Raw genomic sequence first — 22,855 nt, 5'->3', positions numbered from 1 at the left:
CGAGGTTCAGCATATTGCTGCTCTACCACCTAAAATTTGTCAAGGAAATACATTTAGTTATATAAATTGAAAAGAGATACAATAAATTGAGTACAAAAGATGCTTCAATGAGCTTTCGAATTGTAAGTCCCCTGCTTTACTTTTGGGAAACTAGATGACTGACAAAAACACTGGACTTCAACGGTACTTCCTTTGCTGTCTTTCCGTTGTTTCAAGCTCTGGGATTGGGATAAGGGGTTCATAACTGACACATGTGCATATTTATTTCATAGCATTAGAACAGAGATATTCTTTCGTTGCAGTATCTTGGTTTTCACTGAAATGACTAAAGAAAATCATGTTTGGGTTACAACTTCTAAAAGATGAGAAAACATACTTAGTCGGGACATAATTTGTCTGAAATATGAATTAAGAAATTTGCATCTATGTGAAATTTAAAAAAAAAATATATAGATCCACTTCGTAGGCTTCTTAGTGCTAATTGCCCGTTTCTTGACGACATTACGGATTCAGCAGTTAATAAAAGCTTCATCTTACGAAAACATTCAAAACCAGATTCCATCGTGAAGAATTTCTAGAATAGAATGACAGAGTTAGTACTTAAAAAACAAACAAATAAAAAAGATTGTAATTAATTTTTCTGTGTTTTGCTTTTCATTATTATACATGTTTATTACATACAAAACTTCTTCATTTTTATTATTTCATGTTCACGTAAAACAATAAAATAAATAAATAAATCGATTTCCATTGCTGCCAAAAATTATATACAAAAACTATAAGTTGCAATGCAAATTAAAATTTGTTTCGCATATTCCTATGCGAAAAGCAAAATGTAAAAAGAAATTATATGTATAAATATATTTTTTTTTAATATTTTACAAAGTATTTACTATAATCTAATACATACCTGAAGTTTCCAGTGCTTATTTAGTATGCACGCAATAATCTTTCCAGTATGGGAAATAATGCTAATGGTTGCGTGATCACTTCGTTTCTTTGCCTTCTTTTTCTTAGGGAATGAAACCATTGTAACATCTAGAAGAGCCTTTTTCAGTTGACTATTCTCCAGTCAAGTAGGTTTTGTTAATAAGTGAAGTCAGTACTTTTATTGCATTGTTTCCGAATGCCTTGAGCGAATCCGCTTGTGTGTCGTCCTCTCCAGTTCTTTCCCATGTCTTTGATGGCTTGTACTACTTCAGTTTTCAATATACCTGTGTCCTTTTTCTTCTTCATCCACTTCTTTCCCTTCTACTATCCTAAAGATTCGTTCTGTATCCTTCTCAGGTCCTAGGGATTCTTTGATGATCAGTGATTACATGAACTTCTTGATCTTCGATTCCAAACATGCATATGCTTTTGCTATATTTTCCTCCCTATTCGTGTGCTTTCTGATGCATTAGATCATATCTGCCGCTCCGTTGAAGTTCCACTATTTCTTCACATACTTGTTCCATATATTTTTCTTTGGCTATGTCCATAGTTTTCGTTCTTCTGCGTCCTTTCTCCATCTTCTTAAGCACCGTTTCAGTTACTCATGGTTCTCTCGGTGCTCTTTCCATCTTACCAGTGTTGTTGAGAGTATCTAGCAGAATCTGCTTAGCGTTTACCGTAATGCTGCCTACTATATCGTCCACTGTACAGAATTTTTCTCCTACATCTTCTTTCACATCACTGTCGATATTTCTTAGTTGTTGTAAATTCCATTTTTGATTTCTCTTCCCATTTTTGTTGATTGACTTTAACCAGGTTTGCATTTCCGATACTAGGAGATGTGATCCCAATCAATATCTGCTCGTGATAGTGTCTTCACGTCTGGTACACTATTCCTGAAACGTTCATTGTCAAGAATGATGTCGATTGGTAGCATTTCTTATCTCGTGGACTTTTCTACAGCTTCGTTTTTCTTTTCCTGAACCACATGTTTGTCACTACCGTATCGTTTGCCTACAGAAGTCAATAAGCATCTGGGCAATGCGTTTTTTCTACTTAGTTCAAGTGATCCCATCGCAGTTCCTTCTTTCACTACGCAGTTCAGGTCTCTCATTATTATTGTGTTGATTTTACCTCTTCCCTCGGCAAATGTCACTAATCTCGTCGTATATGTATAGGAGAGAGAAAAAATGAATGCATTGTACGTTAGGCAACAGCAAAAAATTACATGTGTGCAACTGCTGGGTGCGCATTATTTTAGCATTTTAACTTAAAATAAAGTATGTATCTTTGAGAACATTTACCGGAAATTAAGAGAAGTTAGACCTCAATGCAACATGGCGGGTTTTGTTCTATAACACAATTACCCTTTAAATGAACTGTATAACATGATGGTCTTTGAAGGTATATGATATACACAAAACTGCTTCCATATCTAAAAATAGCATTTTGAGCAAACAAAAGAAAAAGAAAAAAGGAACATGGCGACGATTCTTAGAAGACAACATAATTGCACTGTCTAGAAAAAAAAATAGAAAACAAGTTTGGAATTTAAAAGTAAATGTGTAGTAAACATATTGGATGAATAGCAAATACTTAATTGTTAAAAACTGCTGATAAAATTTTAAAAAGTGTTAATGTTTTGTAGATCAACATGCTGCACTGTTTGATTCAGCACCAAGGTGATGGTGGAGAGAATCAGCTGGTTGATGGATTCCAGGTGATTCAAGTCCTGAGGGAATGTTACCCTGAAGCCTATAAAATCTTATCCACCACATTAGTCGATTGGTCCGACGTTGGTCAAGAAGGAGACATGAAGTTCGATAAAGTCTACAGAGCTCCTGTTATTTGGCAAGTATATAGAGTCAACTTCCGATGTAATACACTAATTGGGGAGGAAAAAGTGTCCGTTAAATCGTGAAGTGTCTTATATACAATATTTTGTGGTCGTCAGCTCATTCAATTAAAAGAATTATAAAGTAGCATCCGAAATTAAATGATCCGTGGACCAACAACCCCCTCCCCCCCAAGTGAAAAGACCTATCCGGTTTGCCATAAGAACCAGACTGTTTCACGTGATCTGGTCAAAAGTCACGTTGCGAGCTAAATTAAGTTTGGAGATTCCAAATCCAGATGTCAGATATTTCAAGTACGTAACTTCCGCGTGGGGCGCCCTGGGTAACTCGAAGAAGATGCATATACTTTATCATTATTATTGATTTTACTCAAACAACTAGACTTTTGACAATTTTCTATCCATGTTTACCTTACGTGCTATACATCGTTTGTAAGCTCTTCGTCATGTCTTTGTAATAAGATTTCAGTTAGCTCTCTCCTTATGGTAGCTTTCGAGATATGTGGACGAGTTCAATTTTTTCATTGATTTTCCATTGACTTCATTGTTCATGTTTCGTTATTTTTTACTATGTTCCATTCAGTTTAGAACAGTTTGCTTTTGAAATATAAAATCTATATAGGCTCTTCTACATTTGAGCTGAATTTCAGCCATGTCTTTTCTTTGGTTTTTGAGCTAAATGAGAAATTATTTCTTTTTAATTGATTTTCCATTGATATTAATGTCAAGGTCTAGTGCCTTTTGACTATGTCCCATCCATTTTAGGACAATTTGCTTTCGAAATACATAATCTATATAGTCTCTTCTACATTTGAGCTGAATTTCAGCCCTCCCCAAAGTCTGTGTCCGTTCACATCCTTGCAACCCGATAGGCCCTTTCAACCCGTTGCCGGTCAAAATAGCAAACAACTGAAATGCACTTCCTCGTAACTTGCTCAGAAACACAGATAAACCAGCTATAAGGAAAGCTTACAACTAACAGCATGTGACGACAAACCAACTGGATGAGTCAAAACACTGAATTAAAAATCTTAATATTTATTATTACGCTTGGGCCCAATACTCATACGTACAAACTATACATTTATCCACTGTTCTTTCAAAATAGTGATACTTATTGTTATATCAAGCAGTGAAGCACATGTTTTCTCCTTCTTTCTTCACGATCAGAGCCTACTACTTGCTTCTTCTGTTGTCGAGTTCTAAGTGGACGAGTCGCTCCTGCTGCTCGTAGATTAGCTGCCTGCTAGGCTCGTCGATAGGTAGCAGCATTGCCAGTGTCGTATGACGTCACTCGGATAACTGTATACGTCACCTGGAGGGTTCTGTGGGGGAGACTACCACAGTTTAAAATAGGATATTTCACTACTATATTAGTAACAAATAACTCCGTCATCTGCGTAGTAGAAGGGTAAAGAAAAGCCTCAAGCTTTAGTTGCTTTCATGCAGGATCATGTTTCTTAATAATCTTAGATCTAAACTGCCTCAAATGTTCGTAACATGTGAACAGTTACGGATCAGATTGCGTCTATTAAATTCAAAGTCTATTGATATGAGGTTTGTTAAGTAGAGAAATTTGGCATTTACCCCTACTATGTCTACGTCCAATATTTAATATTCTAAAGAGTTTGCATAATCGCTGATACCTTCACCAAATTAAGCCCGGGTAAATTAAGACAAATGATTTCACTTTCTATTATCAGTACTGGACGAAGTAAAGGATAAATGCAAAACTTATTTCAGTATTGTAGTAATTATATGTTTATGATTTTTTCTCTTATTTTGAGTAATGCTTCAAGTAAATGCTGTCAATCGGAAGGGAGGATAAGAAGGAGATTTTTGAAAGAAGTTTATATGTCAATGTTATCACGACATGCGTTCGCGTTGGGAGGTTCAGCAAACCAATAAGTTAGCCATGTGTATGATCTCCGAAATAGGATACCCGGAAGCTCCCAAATACGAAACGAAAACATTGTTAGTGCTTCTCTTTAGTTTTACCTGTAGAACCCTTACTTTGTAAGGTAACAGTGCTTCAGTGGTAGAGCACTTACCTGTACTGCAGTGGGTCTTCGGTTCGATCTCAGTCCGTTTAAGTTTGTGGGAGACAACATCGTGTACGTGGTTTTCTCGGAGATCTGTGACATCATCATTCCACCGTTTTTTTTCTGCTGATTCATCGTTATTAATCATCCGTGTCCTTAATCTAAAGGGCGTTAACGTGACACGTAACAGCCGTTTACTTTTTGTATGCATTATAATGTCCCGGATATAAAGTTGGGCCGCGGCGGCTCAGTGGTAGGGCGTTCATCTCTGGTGCGTGGGGTCCCTAGTTCGATCCCAGTTCACACTAAGTGAACTTTGTGGTAGACAAACACCGTGTGCGTGGGTTTTCTTGGGGCTCTCCCGTTTTTTTTTTTTCCGCTTTATTCATTCCACCATTGCATTCAATTCTTATCATCACCGACTCCTTTGGCCTAGCCTATTCATAAATATTTCATTTGAGGCGTTTCATTTCATTTACAAATTCAAGTGGTGCTTCGAATCTCACTTTAATTAGCATAATCTAGCCATTCGTCCGGTTTGCAGTAGCAAGTGCACACATAAGAAAACATATACAAAATGAAAACACAATAGAAATATGGGGTGATTCTGTAAGTACTGTCGTTTTCTGTCACCATGTAACGAACTCCGGAAAAATAGCATGAACACAATCGTTAGACATCATAATAATCCCCTTTATTTCCACAACCCTCAGCCACCTATCAACAGATGTTGAAATTTTTATGCAAAAATCTCGACAATATGTGCCGCATGTCTTGAGCATTACGCATTCTTTCCATCAGGATGGTTTTGGAGACTGCGAAATACGTACATTGAAATCTGTTCGTGCAAGATCCTGTGAATACGATGCGTGGAAAAAATATGGCACAGATCATTCTTCCTAAATGTTGGAGGACGTTCTGCTCGCGAATGAGCACACACTTACTGTTTACGAGTGCAAGACTTTCTAGCAATGGAAACCGTAGCATCTCCAGCTGCCGACAGTAGACCTCTGTCGTTTGATTCAGTGCCAAAAGTTCAGAATGGTTGAAGATTTACATATTCCAGTTTCTGAGAGTGAAGTGCCTGTTTCTCCACGATTAATGATTATCCCGTTTAATATTCTTTTCACTTCTCATCACCATCTTCTTCTGTTGTGATGGAGGAGCAGGGAACTGGAAATGCCCACATGTTCTTGCGTTACGTACAACACTTAAACCTATAGTTTAAGGTAAAATCTAAATCGTGTTAATGCATTCAGATTTCAAAGTTTTCCAAGCGTGAATCGAACTCGAGACACTGTGCACTGAAGGCGCGTACTCTAGGCACTAGACCACCAGGGAGGGCATACGTAAAATATAGTTATGTGGTCAATTATTCCACTGTTCGATGCGGACTAGCTTCAACATCTGCTCACAGAGCATCTTGTCCAGCTCAAAAAGATTTTTCTTGTCATGGCATGTCGGTGAAGCTAGTGTCTTGCGACCGGAATTCCTGGGACCATCTCTGGCACTTCTACATATCAAGGGTTTCCCACCCATGTACACAGTTGATGTATTTCGCCGTTGCTGTTGTAGAATAACCCCGACGAAACTGTACTGTACAACATTACATGCCATATATGATCTTCCTTACTACCATGTTCTAACCACGCCATTGCTAAACAACTTGCTGTGGAGCGATCATACTTCCATACATTGCAGCATCAGGAACTGTCCAGTGATACCAAGACAGTGACCATGCACTTCGTAATTCCTATATTACATGACGCTGTCAAAAAACATTTGTTATGGGATAACTTATGTGCAAGAGAATACATTGTTGAAGGAGGTTGAACCATTAAAAGAATATGGTTTGATAAGCCCATTTTTGCCTTATGATATAGTTTCTTTTGAGAACCTCTTGTGTGTTCTCAGTACAGGGTGCAGCAGAGAAAACACGTGATTTTTAAACCTTTAATACTCGGCGACGAGTAGATATTGATTTTGAGCAACCGTTGGCAGATAATTCAGACATTGCAGTTTCAATCGCTATGGAGCATAGAGCATCGTGTGTTCGCGTTCGAGCAGTTCTTCAGAAACAGTGATTTTGTGGTCGGACGTGGGATGGTTTTTATCATTTCGCTTTGAGGTGGCTTTTAACATTTCACTTTGACGTTGCAACTTAGGGAAGGGGAGATATTTAAAAGTGATCGAAAATGACCGATATTAGTGTCGAATCTATAGTTTTTGGAGTCACTGAGATCAACACTGACACTTCCGATGCCGTTTAAATCCAAATTCAACCTCGTAACTTGGGGAAGGGTGAGAGGGAAAATATATGAAAATGATCGAAAATCACCGATATCAGAGAGCGTTTTAGTAATATAAAAATGACTGACTAACGAAACATAGCTATTATTATTATTATTATTATTATTATTATTATTATTATTATTATTATTATTATTATTATTATTAATCCAGCGAAGCGGGTAATTGATGCTAGTTTGTTAGAAACAATAATTAAAAATTATTTAGTTGTACCTACTGGTGTTTCTACCATTTATCCAAAAATATATTAGGCGATTATAACAGCCCCTCAAGAATTTTAGCCCTGCATTTTGAAAAAAGAGGGCGCTTATATTCGAGTAGATACGCTATACTTTATTGCTTATTTGTGTTAAGAGCGCTAGTTAATTTTTATGCGTATAAAGTTCATGTTAAAATTGTTTTCGGAAAAGCAAATGCAAGAAATAAATCACAGTGAAATATTTTAATATTCAACAGATAAAAAATAAATAAATAAATAAAATTTCAATCGCAAGTTTTATTATCTTGGTGACCAACACAAATTAACATCGGTAATACGTAGTCATTTTACAAACTATTTTAGTTTGAGTATATTAAAATGTCAATTTTTAACCATTTGGGTCCAGTCTCAGGTATAGCGATGTCACACCCAATATTCGAGAACTTTTACACATATTTGTAATGACTATGCCGACATTGAATTTTTAACCCTTTAATTGGCAAGCATTGATAGCATTACCATCAAAATATTTAGTTTGCTTTTGTGGTTCAACCATGTTTTCCTGATCCTAATTTCGTAAATTTTAAAGTACTTTTGTACTTTTGTTATAAAATACAGGGTGTTTATTTCAAAGCAACATTGCCATAAAATAGGTCTTATGTGTAGATACTGAGCAGCATTGCCCTGTTATGATAAAATATCATAAGAATACTCTCAGTAATTAGCAGCAGTTTCGTTGAAATATTTCCCTACAGAGCAAGAAACCACAAATAATAATAATAACAAGAACTTTCGCGGAACGTAGGAGATAAAGTTTCTACAATACTAAATTTGACTGTTCCCTGTTGACGAAGATCAGAAGTATCTAAAGAAGCGATCCGTAAATCATGTATATGAAAGCAATAATGCCAAATAAATGATTACTTAAGGTATAATTCGTATGGATAACGCAATAGAATGTAATGTTGCTTGAGAGCAACAGTGCCAAATAAAGAGTTAAATATAGCTTCTCTATAGATAAGAGATTAACATACATATTTAAAAAATCTACGCGGTACAGTGAGACTGGGATTTCAGAAAATAAATACTGCCTAAAATACGCAAAACAAGCAAACTTGCACAATTAACACAAATTTTGTAATTGTACGAGGGGATATCTTAATGCTTTAATTATCACTAGGAAGTTACTAAGATATGATGGTGAAATTCTGTCAGTATTATATTTGGTTCTTATGTGCATTGTGTTAAGGAAATTAGCTCGTAATGATTGTTAATTATTTTACAAGGTGTGCCAAAAGTGACGAAAGTGCAAGATGGATAAGGTTGAGGCTCGCAGTGTGATCAAGATTCTGCATTTGAAGGGTAATAATGTCAGACAGATTCATGACAAGATGAAGACTGTATGGTGATGATTGTCCATCTTATGACACAATTGTAAAGTGGAAAAGGAAATTCCACACTAGTCATATGTCCGTCACAGATGACCCAAGATCTGGAAGATTATCCTGGACGGACGATGCGGCCACTGTGAAGAAAGTGGAATGTTTAATCCTTGAAGACAGACGTGTAACCATCCACACGATTAAAAATGAGAGTGGTCTCAGAAATGGTAATGTGTGGGAAATTATCCATGACGAACTTCACATGTCGAAGGTATCTGCACACTGGGTTCCACGTTTGCTGACACTTTTTCAGAAGCAAGTACGGCGTGACCTTTCCCAACAGATGTTGACGCTCTTAGAAGAGGATGAAAAGGCCGGAAACCAAAATGAATTTGTCTGGCATTATTACTCTTCAAATGCAGGAACTTTATCACACTGTGAACCTCAATCTTCTTGTGACCCCGTGTAGCATAATCGCTAACGTTCTCGTCTTCGGTGCGAGCCGTTCCGGGTTTGATTCCCAGTGGGGGCACTTGGTCAGCAAAGTGTAAAAAGCTTTTTCTAACCAGCCATTGTGGAGGAGGTTTTCCTGGGTTTTCCTCATTCACACCAGGCAAATGCCGGCATGGTACCTAACATGTTGATCCCAGGCCGTTTCCTTCCTTCCCCAATCCTTTCTTCCCTCCCGTTCCCAAGATAGTGTGCTCGCTGAGAGACGTTATCCTTCATACGTGACGGGTTAACATGGCCATAGATGCCGAGAGCCCAGAAATCTAAATCCTAAAGTCCTCAGTCTTATTCATCTTGCACTTTGGTCACTTTTGGCACACCGAAAAAAAAAAGAAAAAAGAAAGAGAAAAAAAAATATGAGCTAATTTTCTTAACATTATGCACATAAGAACAAAACTGACACTGACAAAAATTTGATTATCATGTCTTAATAACTTCCTGGTGATAATTAAATCTTTGCGATATCCCCTCGTACAACCATAAAGTACATGTCTTGCATTTATTGAAAAGGCACCAAAAGTATTCCAAAACCTAAAATAGTAATAATTAGTTGAAATGCCTGTTCTCTCTTCGGGCGGGAGCAATAAGATTATGAAAATGATTTGAACTCCTCCCTCTTAGAATATGGGAATGAAAGTGTAATAACAGAAATTTGTATTGTCACCCCTCTGCCCACTGTCATCTCTTCTCACCCCCATGCGCTGAGGGCTGAATGCACTTAAGACATCGGGAGTCACTATTCATCTAAGCCACCCAGCAAACTATGGATTACACACTATCAGTCGTTATTTTTACGTGTTTTTCCCCTGCCCATCCCTTCAGCTCCATGCTGAAAATTATCAATATAATATTGTAAGATCTTTGGAGAACCTAAGGTTGACAGATGTATTAAGTGTCATTTTAATTGGTTCAGTAGTTATTGCATGATGCACAATCTCACATTCTCTTTTATGCAAGGGCTCTCCAGAAAGTACCAGATGTTTTGGCCTATCGTTGCAGTGGGCGGGACTGGAATCATCTTGGTGTCAGAATGTTGCCACACTCAGCACGCATCCAGCTATGATAGATTGAGGACTGTGACGCTCTTACTGTGCTTTCTGTGACATGTTACAATGTGCGCTGCAACAGAAAATCCCGCCTCTTGTGAGGTGCGTTCTGTGATTAGGTTTCTGTTAGCCAAAAAAAAAAAAAAAAATCCAATTGAAATCAATCGGCAACTGTGCGAAGGTGTTGTATTTTTACGATAATCCACGTCCATACACGACCAAGCGTACCCGAGAGCTCTTGGATGGTTTTGGATGGGAGCTGTTCGATCACCCACCATATATCTCGGATTTGGCGCCGAGTGACTACCATGTCTTCACAGCGATGAAGACATGGCTCGCTACACAACGGTTTGATACTGACGCCGAACTGCATGCCGGTGTAAGTGAGTGGTTCAGGGTGTCTACTGACCTGGAAAACCTTGAAAACCTGGAATTAGCCTGGAATTTACTTTTGGACCTGGAAAGCCTGGAATTAGACGAGAAACCTGGAAGTTTTAAAATTGTTTCTAAAATATTGTTTTTAGGATTGGTATGGAATAAGTATATTTTTGTAAAATGCAAGAAAGCTATATACTACAGCATAAGTTAAAAGCCAGTAATAACTTATTCAGTGGAGACGTAGTTGAGAAATACAGACAGACGTGAGCAGAGTGCAGGCGGTGAATGTTTTTGAAAAGTATGTTGAGGGTACAAGAAGAGACTGAATAACATTTTGTTTGGCATAGTCGTTGTGACTACAAAAAGAGCTAAATTAGTCCCCGATTATGAGAGTAAGGTAATTGAAAAAGTTAAATTTCATGATCTATTAAGTTTGTGTTTTACGTTGAGGGGATACTGTCATACAAGCCAGAAGCTTTCTCTGTAGTTGCTGCTTTGTGAAGACATTGGTTTACATGTTTCTGTAGCAAGAGTAGTAGACAGGTCTGGAACAACATTCCGCTTATACTCCTGTGCCGAAGCTTTTTAACAGAAGTCCAAGCCTGCGGATGTCGCAGTGAACACCATTCCCGGTGGCCGAAAGGTGTATCACCGGAAAAAAGTAAAATTGCCCACATCTTAACGGAATCACTTTTTGTATTTAGGTTAACATTTTACTAGTCTTGCAATAAATCCTGTTACACATTAAAAATTAACATTTTATTTTTCAGCCATTAAAATGGGGAAAAGTAAAACTAAATTCCAGGACTCGTGGAAAGGCCAGTGAAAATGGTTATTAGGTCCAACGATCCATTTAAAGCAGGTTGCAAACTCTGCAGAACTGATTTTGACATTTCAAATATGGGAGCTGGATCATTGAAATCTCATGAAAAAGGGAAGAAACATCAAATAGCTGTTAAAGCTCTTAATGCACAATGTTCGATCGTAAAGCTCTCAAGCAATGTTAGCAAGGAGCCTTCCTGTACAAAAAATTCTACAGCGTCTTCCAGTTCAGTGACTGGCACATCATCTACTCCAGTTGTTGATGAGAAAAATGAAAGCCCAGCAAAAACTAGTGGTGTAATAAATAGTTATCTTATCAAAGATCAAGTGACGAAAGCAGAAATAATCTGGACATTACACAAAGTTACAAGTCATGCATCGGCCAGAAGCCAAGCGAGTGCAACGGATTTGTTTCCTTTAATGTTTCCTGAGTGTGAAGTCGCTAAAAATATACAGTTACACAAAGACAAAATAGGTTATGTCATCATTTTTGGATTGGGTCCATATTTCCAACAGACGTTACTTCGTGAACTACAAAATTCTGAATTTTTTGCAGTATCGTTCGACGAAAGCCTAAACACATCTCACAGAAAAATCAAATGGACTTAGTAGTTCGTTTCTGACACAGTGACGAAAATAAAGTTTTAACACGTTATTTAACATCAGTATTCCTCGGGCATGCTACTGCCCAGGATTTGTTAAGTGCATTTATAAATACTTTCAAGGACAAGGGTCTCGATTTTTGTAAGTTACTTCAGATTTCTCTTGATTGCCCCAAAATTAATTTCAAATTTCTGAGTGAAGAAAATGGTGAAGGTCCACAGCTTTTGGAGACAGGAACGTGCTCTTTACATATTGTTAATGGGCTCTTAAGACTGCGCATACCAAAGCTGGTTGGAATGTGACAGAGTTTTTGAGAGCGTTGTACTATTTATTCAAGGACTTCCCTTCAAGAAGAGCAGATTTCATGGCAGTATCTGGAACAGCAGTTTTCCCTCTTAAATTTTGTTCTATTAGGTGGGTGGATAATTCTAAAGTTATCAACCGTGCCATAACTATGATTCCTGCCTTAAAAGTTTATGTTGATGCAGTGAAAACAAAACCTCCTGAAACATCAAACTTCTCTAAAGTAAAAGCCCATATCTCTGATGTACTGTTGCCTGCTAGATTAGGGTTCCTTCAGTCCGTATCTGTAGAACTAGAAGAATTCCTCACTAAGTACCAGACAGACAGTCCATTACTATCGTTTCTATGGAATGACCTAAACACGTTGATTCGTAGTTTAAGCCGCTTCGTGAAAGATGATGTCTTAAAAGTAGCTAAAACTTAAAAACCTGACCTCAATAGATGTTTTTGATAAGGACATCTTAAAACCACTTAATCTAGCTGATGTTGGATTTTCTGCGGTTACATCGCTTAAAGGAGTGAAGGATGTTGATATATTGAACTTTAAGAAAGAATGCAGAAGATTGTTGCAAGAACTGTGTAAAAAACGTATGATAAAATGTCCTTTAAAATACAGTGTAACAAGAGCCGCAAGTTGCTTGTCTCCAGAAACTATGACGAACGAAACCCTTCGTATCACGTTCGCCCTGGAGACATTTGTCGAGAAGGAGCAAATAACACCTGTAAATGCTGATGTGGTGAAACGGGAATATTTAAAATTTTGTTCAGACCAAGACACAGCACGAAAACTGTCAAATTTCAGTTACAAAAATGACAGATTAGACGTTTTTCTCCATGATCTGTTAAGTAAAGAAGGTGTCTCCAATGCGTTTAAAACATTCATGCATAAGATATGTGTACTTTTCCATAGCAACGCAGCAGTGGAAAGAAGTTTCTCCATTAACAAAGAGTGTTGAAAATCTCCAAGAGGAGTGCTCGATTGCCCAGAGAAATGTGTTGGATGCTGTGCGTGTTGCTGGTAACATACGTAATATGAATATCACAAAGAGTATGATCCAGTATGTGAGGAATGCATCAAGCAGAAGAAATAAATATCTGAAAGACCGCGGTGAAGACAGAGAAGCTCGAGAAAAGAAAGATATTAAGAAGAGAATAAAAGAGTTGGAATTAAAGAAGAAAAGAATACTAACTGACGCCCAAGCAGAAATAGATGAGTTGGAAGAACAGTCGAAAAAGTTGAAAGGGATGTTGAACTCTAGAAGTTAAATGTCAAAAACTGTTCACTGTGACCAAGGTTGTTTTCTATATTTGTTCATATAATGTGCGTGGTTCCATAACATTTTCAGATTTTTAAACTTTCATGTTACGATACATTTTTAAATAAAATATAACTGATGGCCAGTCCCCATCCAAGAAAAATGTGCAGTAACGTTTAACAATATGGACTACTTTGCGTTAAGAATTTGTATTATATTATATGATCATGTTCTTTTTACTTCTAAACTAATACTAGTTTGACAAAAATGGCGGGAAAATAGCTTACCCACCGCCAAGTCCTACCAGTACTTAACGTAAAATACCACAAGAATACTTTAAAGGGAAGTGCTTGTAGTAAAATACTCTTGTGGTATTTTATCCCATAACTTAGCGGTAAGTAAGCTATTTTCCCGCCATTTTTGTCATTGTTCATCAACACTCACGTGCTACTACTATAATATTAATTTATTTGAAGTAATGTTTTTGACGGAAATTTACTATTATACAGGGTGAACCTTAACTAAACCGATAAACTTCAGGAGGTGATTCCCGAACCCGAAACAAGAAAAAAATTCCTCTAACTTTCCTCCACGGTACATAGTTTTGGAGCTACAAGGTGCCGAAAGTGTGGAAAAATGAACTTCCGAGGCCTATATTTCCAAACCTATCCAACGTAGAGAGTGCAGCTTAATATCTCTTTAAAGAAGTCTTATCTGTTCTGAACATATGATTTCCTTTGTGAGATTTTAAGCAGCACTCTCTACTGTGGATAATTTTGGAAATATAGGCGTCGGAAGTTCATTTTTCCACACTTTCGGCACCTTTTAGCTCGGAAACTATGCGCCCTGGAGAAGAGTTAAAGAGGATTTTTTTTTTCTTGTTTAGGTGCCGAGAATCATTTCCCGAAGTTTGTCGGTTTAATTAAGATTCACCCCTATAAAGTATTCTTACATTAGGATATTTAAAGCTACTGCACATTTTTCTCAACTGGCCCTCTAGTAGGGTATATTTTAATTAAACATTTTCTTGTGTAAAATGTTTTGAGAACCTACATTTCAGTCATTTTTTTTCTTTTCATCTTGTCACTTAAAGAAACTATCACTTGCCATATGCATTCTCTAATTATAACCAGTTTTTGTTAAGAACTATATAAAATTGCATCAACTTGTACGTGTAACAATAAATGTCACTCTACTGAATAGACCTGGAAAAAAGGGAAAATAAACCTTGAAAACCTTGATAAAACCTGGAATTTGAAAATGAACATTTAATAGACACCCTGTGGTTGAAATCGCAGACGGCATATTTCTACCGCGGCGGCACTGAAAAACTTGTGCCATGCAATGATAAGTGCCTTAATTTGCATGGTGACTATGTGGAAAAATAGTTTAAGAGTGTACCTTTCAAATCTATGTAAAACAATTTGGTTTGTTCATTCTGTTACTTTTTTATTTCAAAGCATCTGTTACTTTCTGGATAGCCTTCGTATATACATATAGATAATAACAATATACATATCTACCTTAGGCCTTCTCAACCCTCATACTTAGTATTGTTTTATTATTTATGGAAATCATATGTTATTGCCTCATGCTCTTGAGTTCGTGTAACTGATTTTCTGTGCAATTAACTAAGGTTCTTTTTCTTTCTTCTTACAACAGTGAAGATTGGGAAGGCAACGTTGTACGTTTCAACTATAGCCAACCACAAAGAGACTCCCACTTCACAGTTCCGCTAAGTCAAGTTCTCCCTTGGTACAAGGCATTGCGGAATCTCACGGATCTTTTGCAGCACAAAAAGAACAGTGTCTTCTATAAAATGAGAGCAGGTAAGAACATCAAATGATATCCGTATTTCTTTCCACTCAGATTTTATATTTTGTATTATTTCGTAACGTGTTTCACACGAACGGTACAAGGTGTCTCAAAACTCTTCATTCAGTTTCAATGGGTTACAGCTTGGAAACGTTAGATCGTATTTTAATGAAGCGCCTACAGTTAGAAAGAGGGAATATTGTAGTTTCGTTGAGTTGGTGAGAGATTAGACTAATGTGAATGATCGACGTACGCTTCGCTAGTGACATCACCCGCCAACCATCGGTCAACTCACCGACTTCCGTCAATGTTGTTTGAGATGACGAGTCAGCCACAGAAAGTTTTTCGTGTTTTCCAATTCCACACGTACAAATCTATTACAAACATGTGACTTTATTTCCGACTAAAACTCAGTACCAAAGATTCTACTGCCCAAAACATTAGAAGGTGGTATAACACATGTTAGTACTTTTACAGAAACGGGATGTTGCAAAACGACAAAAATCACTGTTCATATATTGTTTCACTTGTAGTATATTTGTACGCGAAGTAAAGAATACAAAAAACTTTCAGTGGTAGTTTTTTTCATCTCAAACAAACACTGATGGAAATTAGTGAGTTGATTGATCGTTAGCTGGACAATCCATTGCAATGTCTCAAACCAAATAGAAGATTGACATGACCATGCGGAGGCAATGTTGTCCTCAAATGAAGAGGGAGTTTGCCCTTCAAAGGGTTGTTTATCATTTCGGGAGGAGGTAAATTCCTTAACCAATGAAGCTACAATTGTATTTCTGCGAAGCTAAAACTGTATTTTTGTAAAATTATTAATGAAAGCAAAGAAAGGTGGCCGTTTTGTTTTCAGGCGTTTACGTTTTTCTGAATATCTCAGCATATATTTGTTCTATCGAAATGAAAATTGCGAAATAAATCTCTATTTCAGATTTCCTTTAGAAATAAGAAGTTGCTCAGTATAATGTTATAGGTATCACTTGTACTCTTCTAATAGAAACAAACCCCAGACCTCCAAGCGTTACCGGACCAAATGTCATTTAAACGAAATGTACTTTGAACTAAACATCCCTGGACGAAATGTTTCTTGGACCAATTGTCTTTTGGACGAAATGTCCTTTGGGCCAATTGTCTTTTGGACGAAATATCCTTTGGACCAATTATCTTCTGGACGAATTGTCCTTTGGACCAAATGTGTTTGGACAAAATGTCTGGACGAAACGACCCCCACCCGAATGGAGACTTTTGAATGAGTAACAATCGCTTGAGTTTAGCTGTTGAAGAATTCAACTTCTTCTTCCCTTTTTTTTTTTTTTTTTAGTGTACCTTAATAATTTGCTCTGAAAATCTTAACTATTAAAACAATAGTATGTATAAATAAAATAATAACAATAAGACTGATTTATCATACATATATAAACAAGAATGAAGATATTAAATTAAAAAATCGCATACAGCGTAAGTCGAGAGGTCACTATACTGCCCACTATCACATTTGGTCCAGGGCTTTTATTACATCCAGGCACCGGACCACATTAAAAAAAAAATCGATGGGCGGACGAGTATAGACACTATTAAATATGTCGAATGCAAGCATCACTAAAATTGTTATGCGTAAATTAAGGTAAATTAATAACATTATTTTGTCCAGTAGAAAAATCCTGGGAAGGGCCAGCTTTGCTTCTAGGGGGGACCGGCCCTCCCTCCCTCTAGTTCCGTCTATGCTCTATGGTGATTGTCCAAGGAATGGAACAGGTGATAATCGGACGATGTAATGTCCGGACAGTATGGCGGATGCAATAGCGTTTCCCATCTAAGGCGTAGAATGGTGTCCCAGGTCATCCTAGACACGTGGGGCTTACCATTGTCCTGTAACAGGAGGGCCCCTTTGCGATTCAGAAGTGCTGGCTCCAGAGTTTTGAGTTTTTCTTGAACACGGCTCAACCGCTGACAGTACACAGTTGCATTGATGCTCTGACCAGCTGGTAGCAGTTCCCGATGCACGATGCCGCTAGCAGTCCACCAAACACACAGGACCTTCTTTTGGTGCAGTGCTGGTTTCAGCTGTTTTGGAACCAGTTCCTGCGATGCTAACCAATAATGATGGCGCCGTGGAGCTTCGTACAGGACCCACTTTTTATCACATGTCAACACTCTATCCTCAGACGAGACAACAAAGAAACACAGGTGTCTGCTCGCATTGTCTTCTGGCCCGGAGTCAAATCATGTGGGACCCATCGACCCATTGTAGTGCTTCTCAAGTTGATGGAGGTGCTGCCGAATGGTTTCTCCACTCACACTGAATCGTATTCCCAGTTCCTCACATGTCTGGCCACTGTTCGCCTCAATTGCGGCCTAAAAATCTTCATTTTGTACATGTGCTGGTTTCCGGCACGTGATGAGTCTTCGAGTCACCGTCCTTAAATTTGTTGAACCACCGCTGCACTGTCTATACGTAGTCACGACAGCCTCATAAAGGCCTAGCATATCTTCCGCTCCGCTGCAACGGCTTCTGATCCCAGTTTGAACTCGTACAGCATGTATGCTTTTATGACGCTCTGTGGAGGTCGCAAGTTCACGGTGTAACTGAACTGCCAGAATCAGATAGTATGTTGGATATACGCACAACAAGAACTGACCTTCTCATGTGGTTCGGATTCCACGTTAATCAGTAGGTCCACGTCTCACATAGCCTCGCTGCTGAACGGGACGCTAAACTGAAATTCAACTCAAGAACTGACCTTCGCCTTATCTCCATTCGCATTCAACTCACGGTGTGAGGACAGTTGAACACAGACCTCCACAAAAAGCGGCAGAACTTTGTTACCTTTACACTTACAGATTTCTTCAATTCCTGAATTTCCTTTAAACTTCTGAGCTTTCCACTCTTCCCCTGGAGTCTTGGTTACGGAGGTTAAAAACAGGGAGAAAAAGAATAGAAACATCAAGTATAAAAGTGGAACGGACTTATGGAAACACGTTGTCAAGTACGTCAGTAATCTTCAGATGATGATGATGCAAGTAAAATATGGCTGTCAATTTATGCGCCCACTAAACAATTTTACAGACAGAGATTGAATATCTGATGTAGCTCGGTAGTTTGAATGGCTACCCAGCTTCATTCTTAAATAATTGGTATAATCAGGTTAAAAGGAATTTAAGTTCCGATAAATCCGAAACCGACATAAGATTTTAAAAATGAGTTGAATTGCCTATTTTTCCCAGATTGACAACTGCATTAAATAGAATCTATACACAATACGGTTTTCGTACAGCCTTAACACCCCCTCCAAAAATAAATAAAAAAACTTTGGAAAAGAACATTACCCAAAGTATTTACACGGATCCCAATGAAAAATCCGGTATTTATGAAATAAAATGTAGTTGCCAAGAGAGTTACATAGGCAAAATGAAAAGAAATCTAAAAATCCGAGTAAAAAAATGAAATGAAATCTTTGAGTTTTACGTCCCACGTTTATGCCGGTTAGGCTAAAGGAGACGGTGATTATGAGTAATGAAGGAAATGGTGGAATGAAGAAAGTGGGAGGAAACGGGAGAACCCCGAGAAAACCCATGCACGTAGTGCTTGTCCACCACAAGGTTCACTTGGCGGGGGCTGGGATCGAACCCGGGATCCCAAGCGCCAGAGGTGAAAGCTCTACCACTGAGCCACCGCGGCCCCAAAAAATCCGTGTAAAGGAGCATATTAGAGATTCAAAAGCGGAAAATCCGGTGTCGGGTTTATCGAAACATTTAAAAGAAACGCAACAGAGGGTACAGAAAATTTGTTTGGAGCCAAAAATGAAATAGAGAGAGTGGTTTTTGAAAATTTAAAATTTATTTATTCATTAAAAAAAAACGAAATTAAATTTAAACAAGGGGTGGTTGAGTGACGATTGAGAGGCGGTAATTATAAAATTTTCACAGCGTTGGCATGACAGTGAAAATAATTAGTTGGCAACCTTCCAACAAGGAACAAGCAAGGCACACAAATTGACCCTGCCACATTTTAGTTGCATCATCTTCATTTGGAGGTTGTTGATGCACTTGACAACGTGTTTCCATACAACACGGCTCTTCTCTTGGTAAGTTCGTTCCACTTTTATTCCGTGATGTTTCTATTCTTTTTCTTCCAGTTTTTAACCTCTGTGGCCAAGACTCCAGGGGAGAGTCGAAAGCTTGGAAGTTTAAAGTAAATTCAAGAATTACAGGAATCTGTAAGTAGAATAATTTTCGTAATTACCTTGCAAGATCATGAACCATGTACCATGAAGCAAGATCAGAGCATTCAATTATGTTGCTTCTTTTATCTGTGCTTTGTGCATTAAAGTATTGATTTTTCTTTCCGATCTTATTTATGTGGTAAGTGATGTTGGTCCTGCTTCATATATTTCTATTTTATCTCGGTAACCGTTCAAAGTCGGACCAACTGAAACTTTCGCTCAAAGTCACTATCATTTCCTTTAGTATTGGAGATTTCTTCTCAAGCCCAGACCCAATAAGCAATAAGTGTATATTTACTGTGAGAGTTTTTTGCTTGAGGCCAAGAACGTGGAGCATTATCGGCAGGTGCTGTTGGAGTTGGCCGAGGGAACAATGTATTGATAAAAGTAAATTGTAGTTAATTGTAGTTTTCTCATTCTGTTGGCAATTGATATGTACACTGTACAGTGTCAATACTGAAATGATATTCAGTAATATGCACATCGCAATTGTTTTCTAAAGAACATGGATTCAAACTGCACTGGTGGCCAACTAACATGTCATTTGCCGATCGATGCTTATGCACCGCACTTTCGGCTTCAAGCGGGAAATAGTTGTACACGTGGAGTAGTTGGAAAGGTCCGGGTCTCCTGAGTGCAGCGGTGATGTCAGAAATTGAGCTATGACTCCGAGGTCCCAGAAATGGTGGCCCGAAGATTTGGGCTTGAGTCCTTTCTATTCGCCTAATAAACATGGACTTGTAGGACGCGGGTGGTGGCGTTGGAAAGGTCCGGATCTCCTGAACAAAGTGGTAATGTCAGAAATTCGGTCCTGGCCTCGAGGCTCTAGAAATTGGGTGCCGAAGTTGTGGGCTCAAGTCCCTTCTATTTCTCTTCTAAAATCTGGGTCCCCTGAGTAAAACGGTGATGTCAGAAATTGGGCCCGGGCTCTGAATCCCTAGAAATGGGGTTCTGAAGATTTGAGCTCGATGCAGTGGTACCTAAAATCAATTGTGGACTCGGGCATGGAACACGTGCTGCAGTGCTGTGGTTAACAAATCAATTCGAAGTTGCAAAAATGGTTTGGTAGTGTCAAAATGAGCGAGTGAACACCCAGCCACGGCAGCACGTGTTAAATCGTATATGAATTCTAAAGTATTGTATGTGCTCTCTATCAGCATTGTTACTGCTTTTTCTCTCTCTCTCTCTCTCTCTCTCTCTCTCTTGAGAAGCATCCGCAGCCAGTTAGTTTGACTTGCGACGAGGTACCCAACTATGCTGAATGATCATGAAGACGAAACAATTAATGGCTTGGCTCGAGGTCCTCAAAGGAATCAAACTTAATCAAGGTGGCCAAACATCATATCCACATAATGATTGCATGGACGGTCTCGGATTTTGGTATCGTGGCACAGATACCATGTTGTGGCTACATCATTCCGCAGTCCTTGCACCATTCTTACAGTCACACCAATACTAGACTACTCTATCAATTGCAGCCAGGGTGGTGTCCGAATAAAACAGCAGTAAAACTTTTCGTGGTTTGTTTTCGCCAGTTCGTGATTGCAAGATGTTCTTCACCAGAATGACATTCACTTGATCGATTTCGATGCCAACGGCACATCGCGGTCCTAATCATCAACGTCAGCATTGGTTGTAGTCTCAAAGTATGACATCACATTGTCCAGTTGATAGAAGACACAGGCCGGAGGTCGTCTTTAGTGAGACGCGGGAAGGTTGTGGCGATATCGGCAAGTGGGTTAGGCGTGTAACAAATTCATTCCTCCACGTTATATTTATTGGGAAGTCAAGAACTCCGTAACCAACTTGCTTATCTTATTCTCCGTTTTCATGCGATTCAGTAAGGTTGGGCCATAGTTGGATTGTCCTGGCTCGCGTCGGGACAAATTTATTGAACAGTACGCAAGCAATTTAGAGCGCCTGAAAGTCGTGTCAGTAATACGTTGTGAACTGGGATAGCAAAGTAGCGAAATGTTGCTTTCAGGTAAGGACCAAGCAAAGCTACCAGTGCCCCGTTAGAAAAGGCAAGCGTCATATAATTTTTGGCTTATTGCCATCTTGTTGACACTATTATGGATAGTTAAAGCCATTAAACTATGGATACAAAGCAGTAAGGAGAGATAGAGCATGTAAGTTGTTTTATTAAATAATAATTATAATACATTGATTAAAGTAGATATTTTTTTGTAATCGATTCTCCGTTCATAAGTAAAGCATTATAAATGTACTTGTCCAAAGTGCATGCCTGATTATTATTGGAGAACTGTTGCATACTTACCGTCTTTGAATAGTGTATAGCCTAACTTTTAATGGAATCCCTTTTTTTATTATTATTTTTAAGTCCACTTTATTGAAATACTTTTTTTTTTTCTGGCTGAGACTGCAATATATGGAGCTGTTTATATCTTGTTCTCATTCGTTGTTTACCATAATTGTGGCAGTAATCTTCATATAAAGAATAACTGTTGTAAGATTTTATGCGTTTCCGAATTAGTCTTTCAAAATTGAAAATTATGTCCTGGAAAAATCCATGAAAATACTAGATGTTATTCACGGAAAAGCATGGAGTTTTTTAATTGCGGAAAGTCTATATAATTTTCTTTTTTTATTTTAGGTGAACTCTTGACGTTTGACAACTTGCGGATATGCCACGGCAGAACTGGTTTCGACAACACCACGAAAAATAGCCAGAGATACATCGTAGGCGTATACATGGACTGGGATGAGATCAGATCTAAAATTCGTGTTCTAAAATCACAATTAGGTACAAACGTCTGAAAGAAAATCATGTAATTTTACTTAAATTATTCAGTGGAAAATGTTTTTAAATTTGATTAGATAGATTATTACTTTCCTAAATATGCATCTTTTGGGAGTAAGACCTATTCTATTTGCGTTCGTTTACACTAAGAGCTTTAATCTGGTATTTATCTGTATCTGGTTAAGTTTCCAAATGGTAATATTTTAGAAGTATTTTATCTGTGTATATATTAACAAAATATTCGGTGGTCTCTTAGTGCAAACAATGATTGAAACAAAAAAATGTTGAACTTTAATAAAAAATTTGTTTAATGTTCGTGCCTTTTCATTTATGGAATCACTTACTGTAATAGTAAAACTACCCTTCAGATATTACTAATGAGTGCACATAAAACTTACTTGAAAG

At 38.0% G+C, this 22,855-nt stretch overlaps 1 protein-coding gene across 3 annotated transcripts in view; it reads left to right on the top strand.

The window, feature by feature from the left end:
* The window catches only part of LOC145690840 (gamma-butyrobetaine dioxygenase-like), a 108,370-nt gene extending 85,608 nt beyond the window's left edge, over positions 1 to 22,762 (top strand). For all 3 annotated transcript variants that reach the window (XM_081766187.1, XM_081766185.1, XM_081766186.1), the window contains exons 5-7: positions 2,582 to 2,784; positions 15,302 to 15,468; positions 22,304 to 22,762. In XM_081766187.1, coding sequence (XP_081622313.1) covers positions 2,582 to 2,784; positions 15,302 to 15,468; positions 22,304 to 22,467 — 534 coding nt within the window. In that variant the 3' untranslated portion in view covers positions 22,468 to 22,762. The remainder of the gene's footprint in view (positions 1 to 2,581; positions 2,785 to 15,301; positions 15,469 to 22,303) is intronic.
* Positions 22,763 to 22,855: the final 93 nt, after the last annotated feature.

Source organism: Thermobia domestica, chromosome 7 (assembly GCF_964235325.1).
Source record: "Thermobia domestica chromosome 7, izTheDome1.hap1.1, whole genome shotgun sequence".
Lineage (NCBI taxonomy): Eukaryota > Metazoa > Arthropoda > Insecta > Zygentoma > Lepismatidae > Thermobia > Thermobia domestica.
The sequence above is the reverse complement of the archived record's forward strand: the minus strand, read 5'-3'. Positions and strand labels throughout refer to the sequence as shown.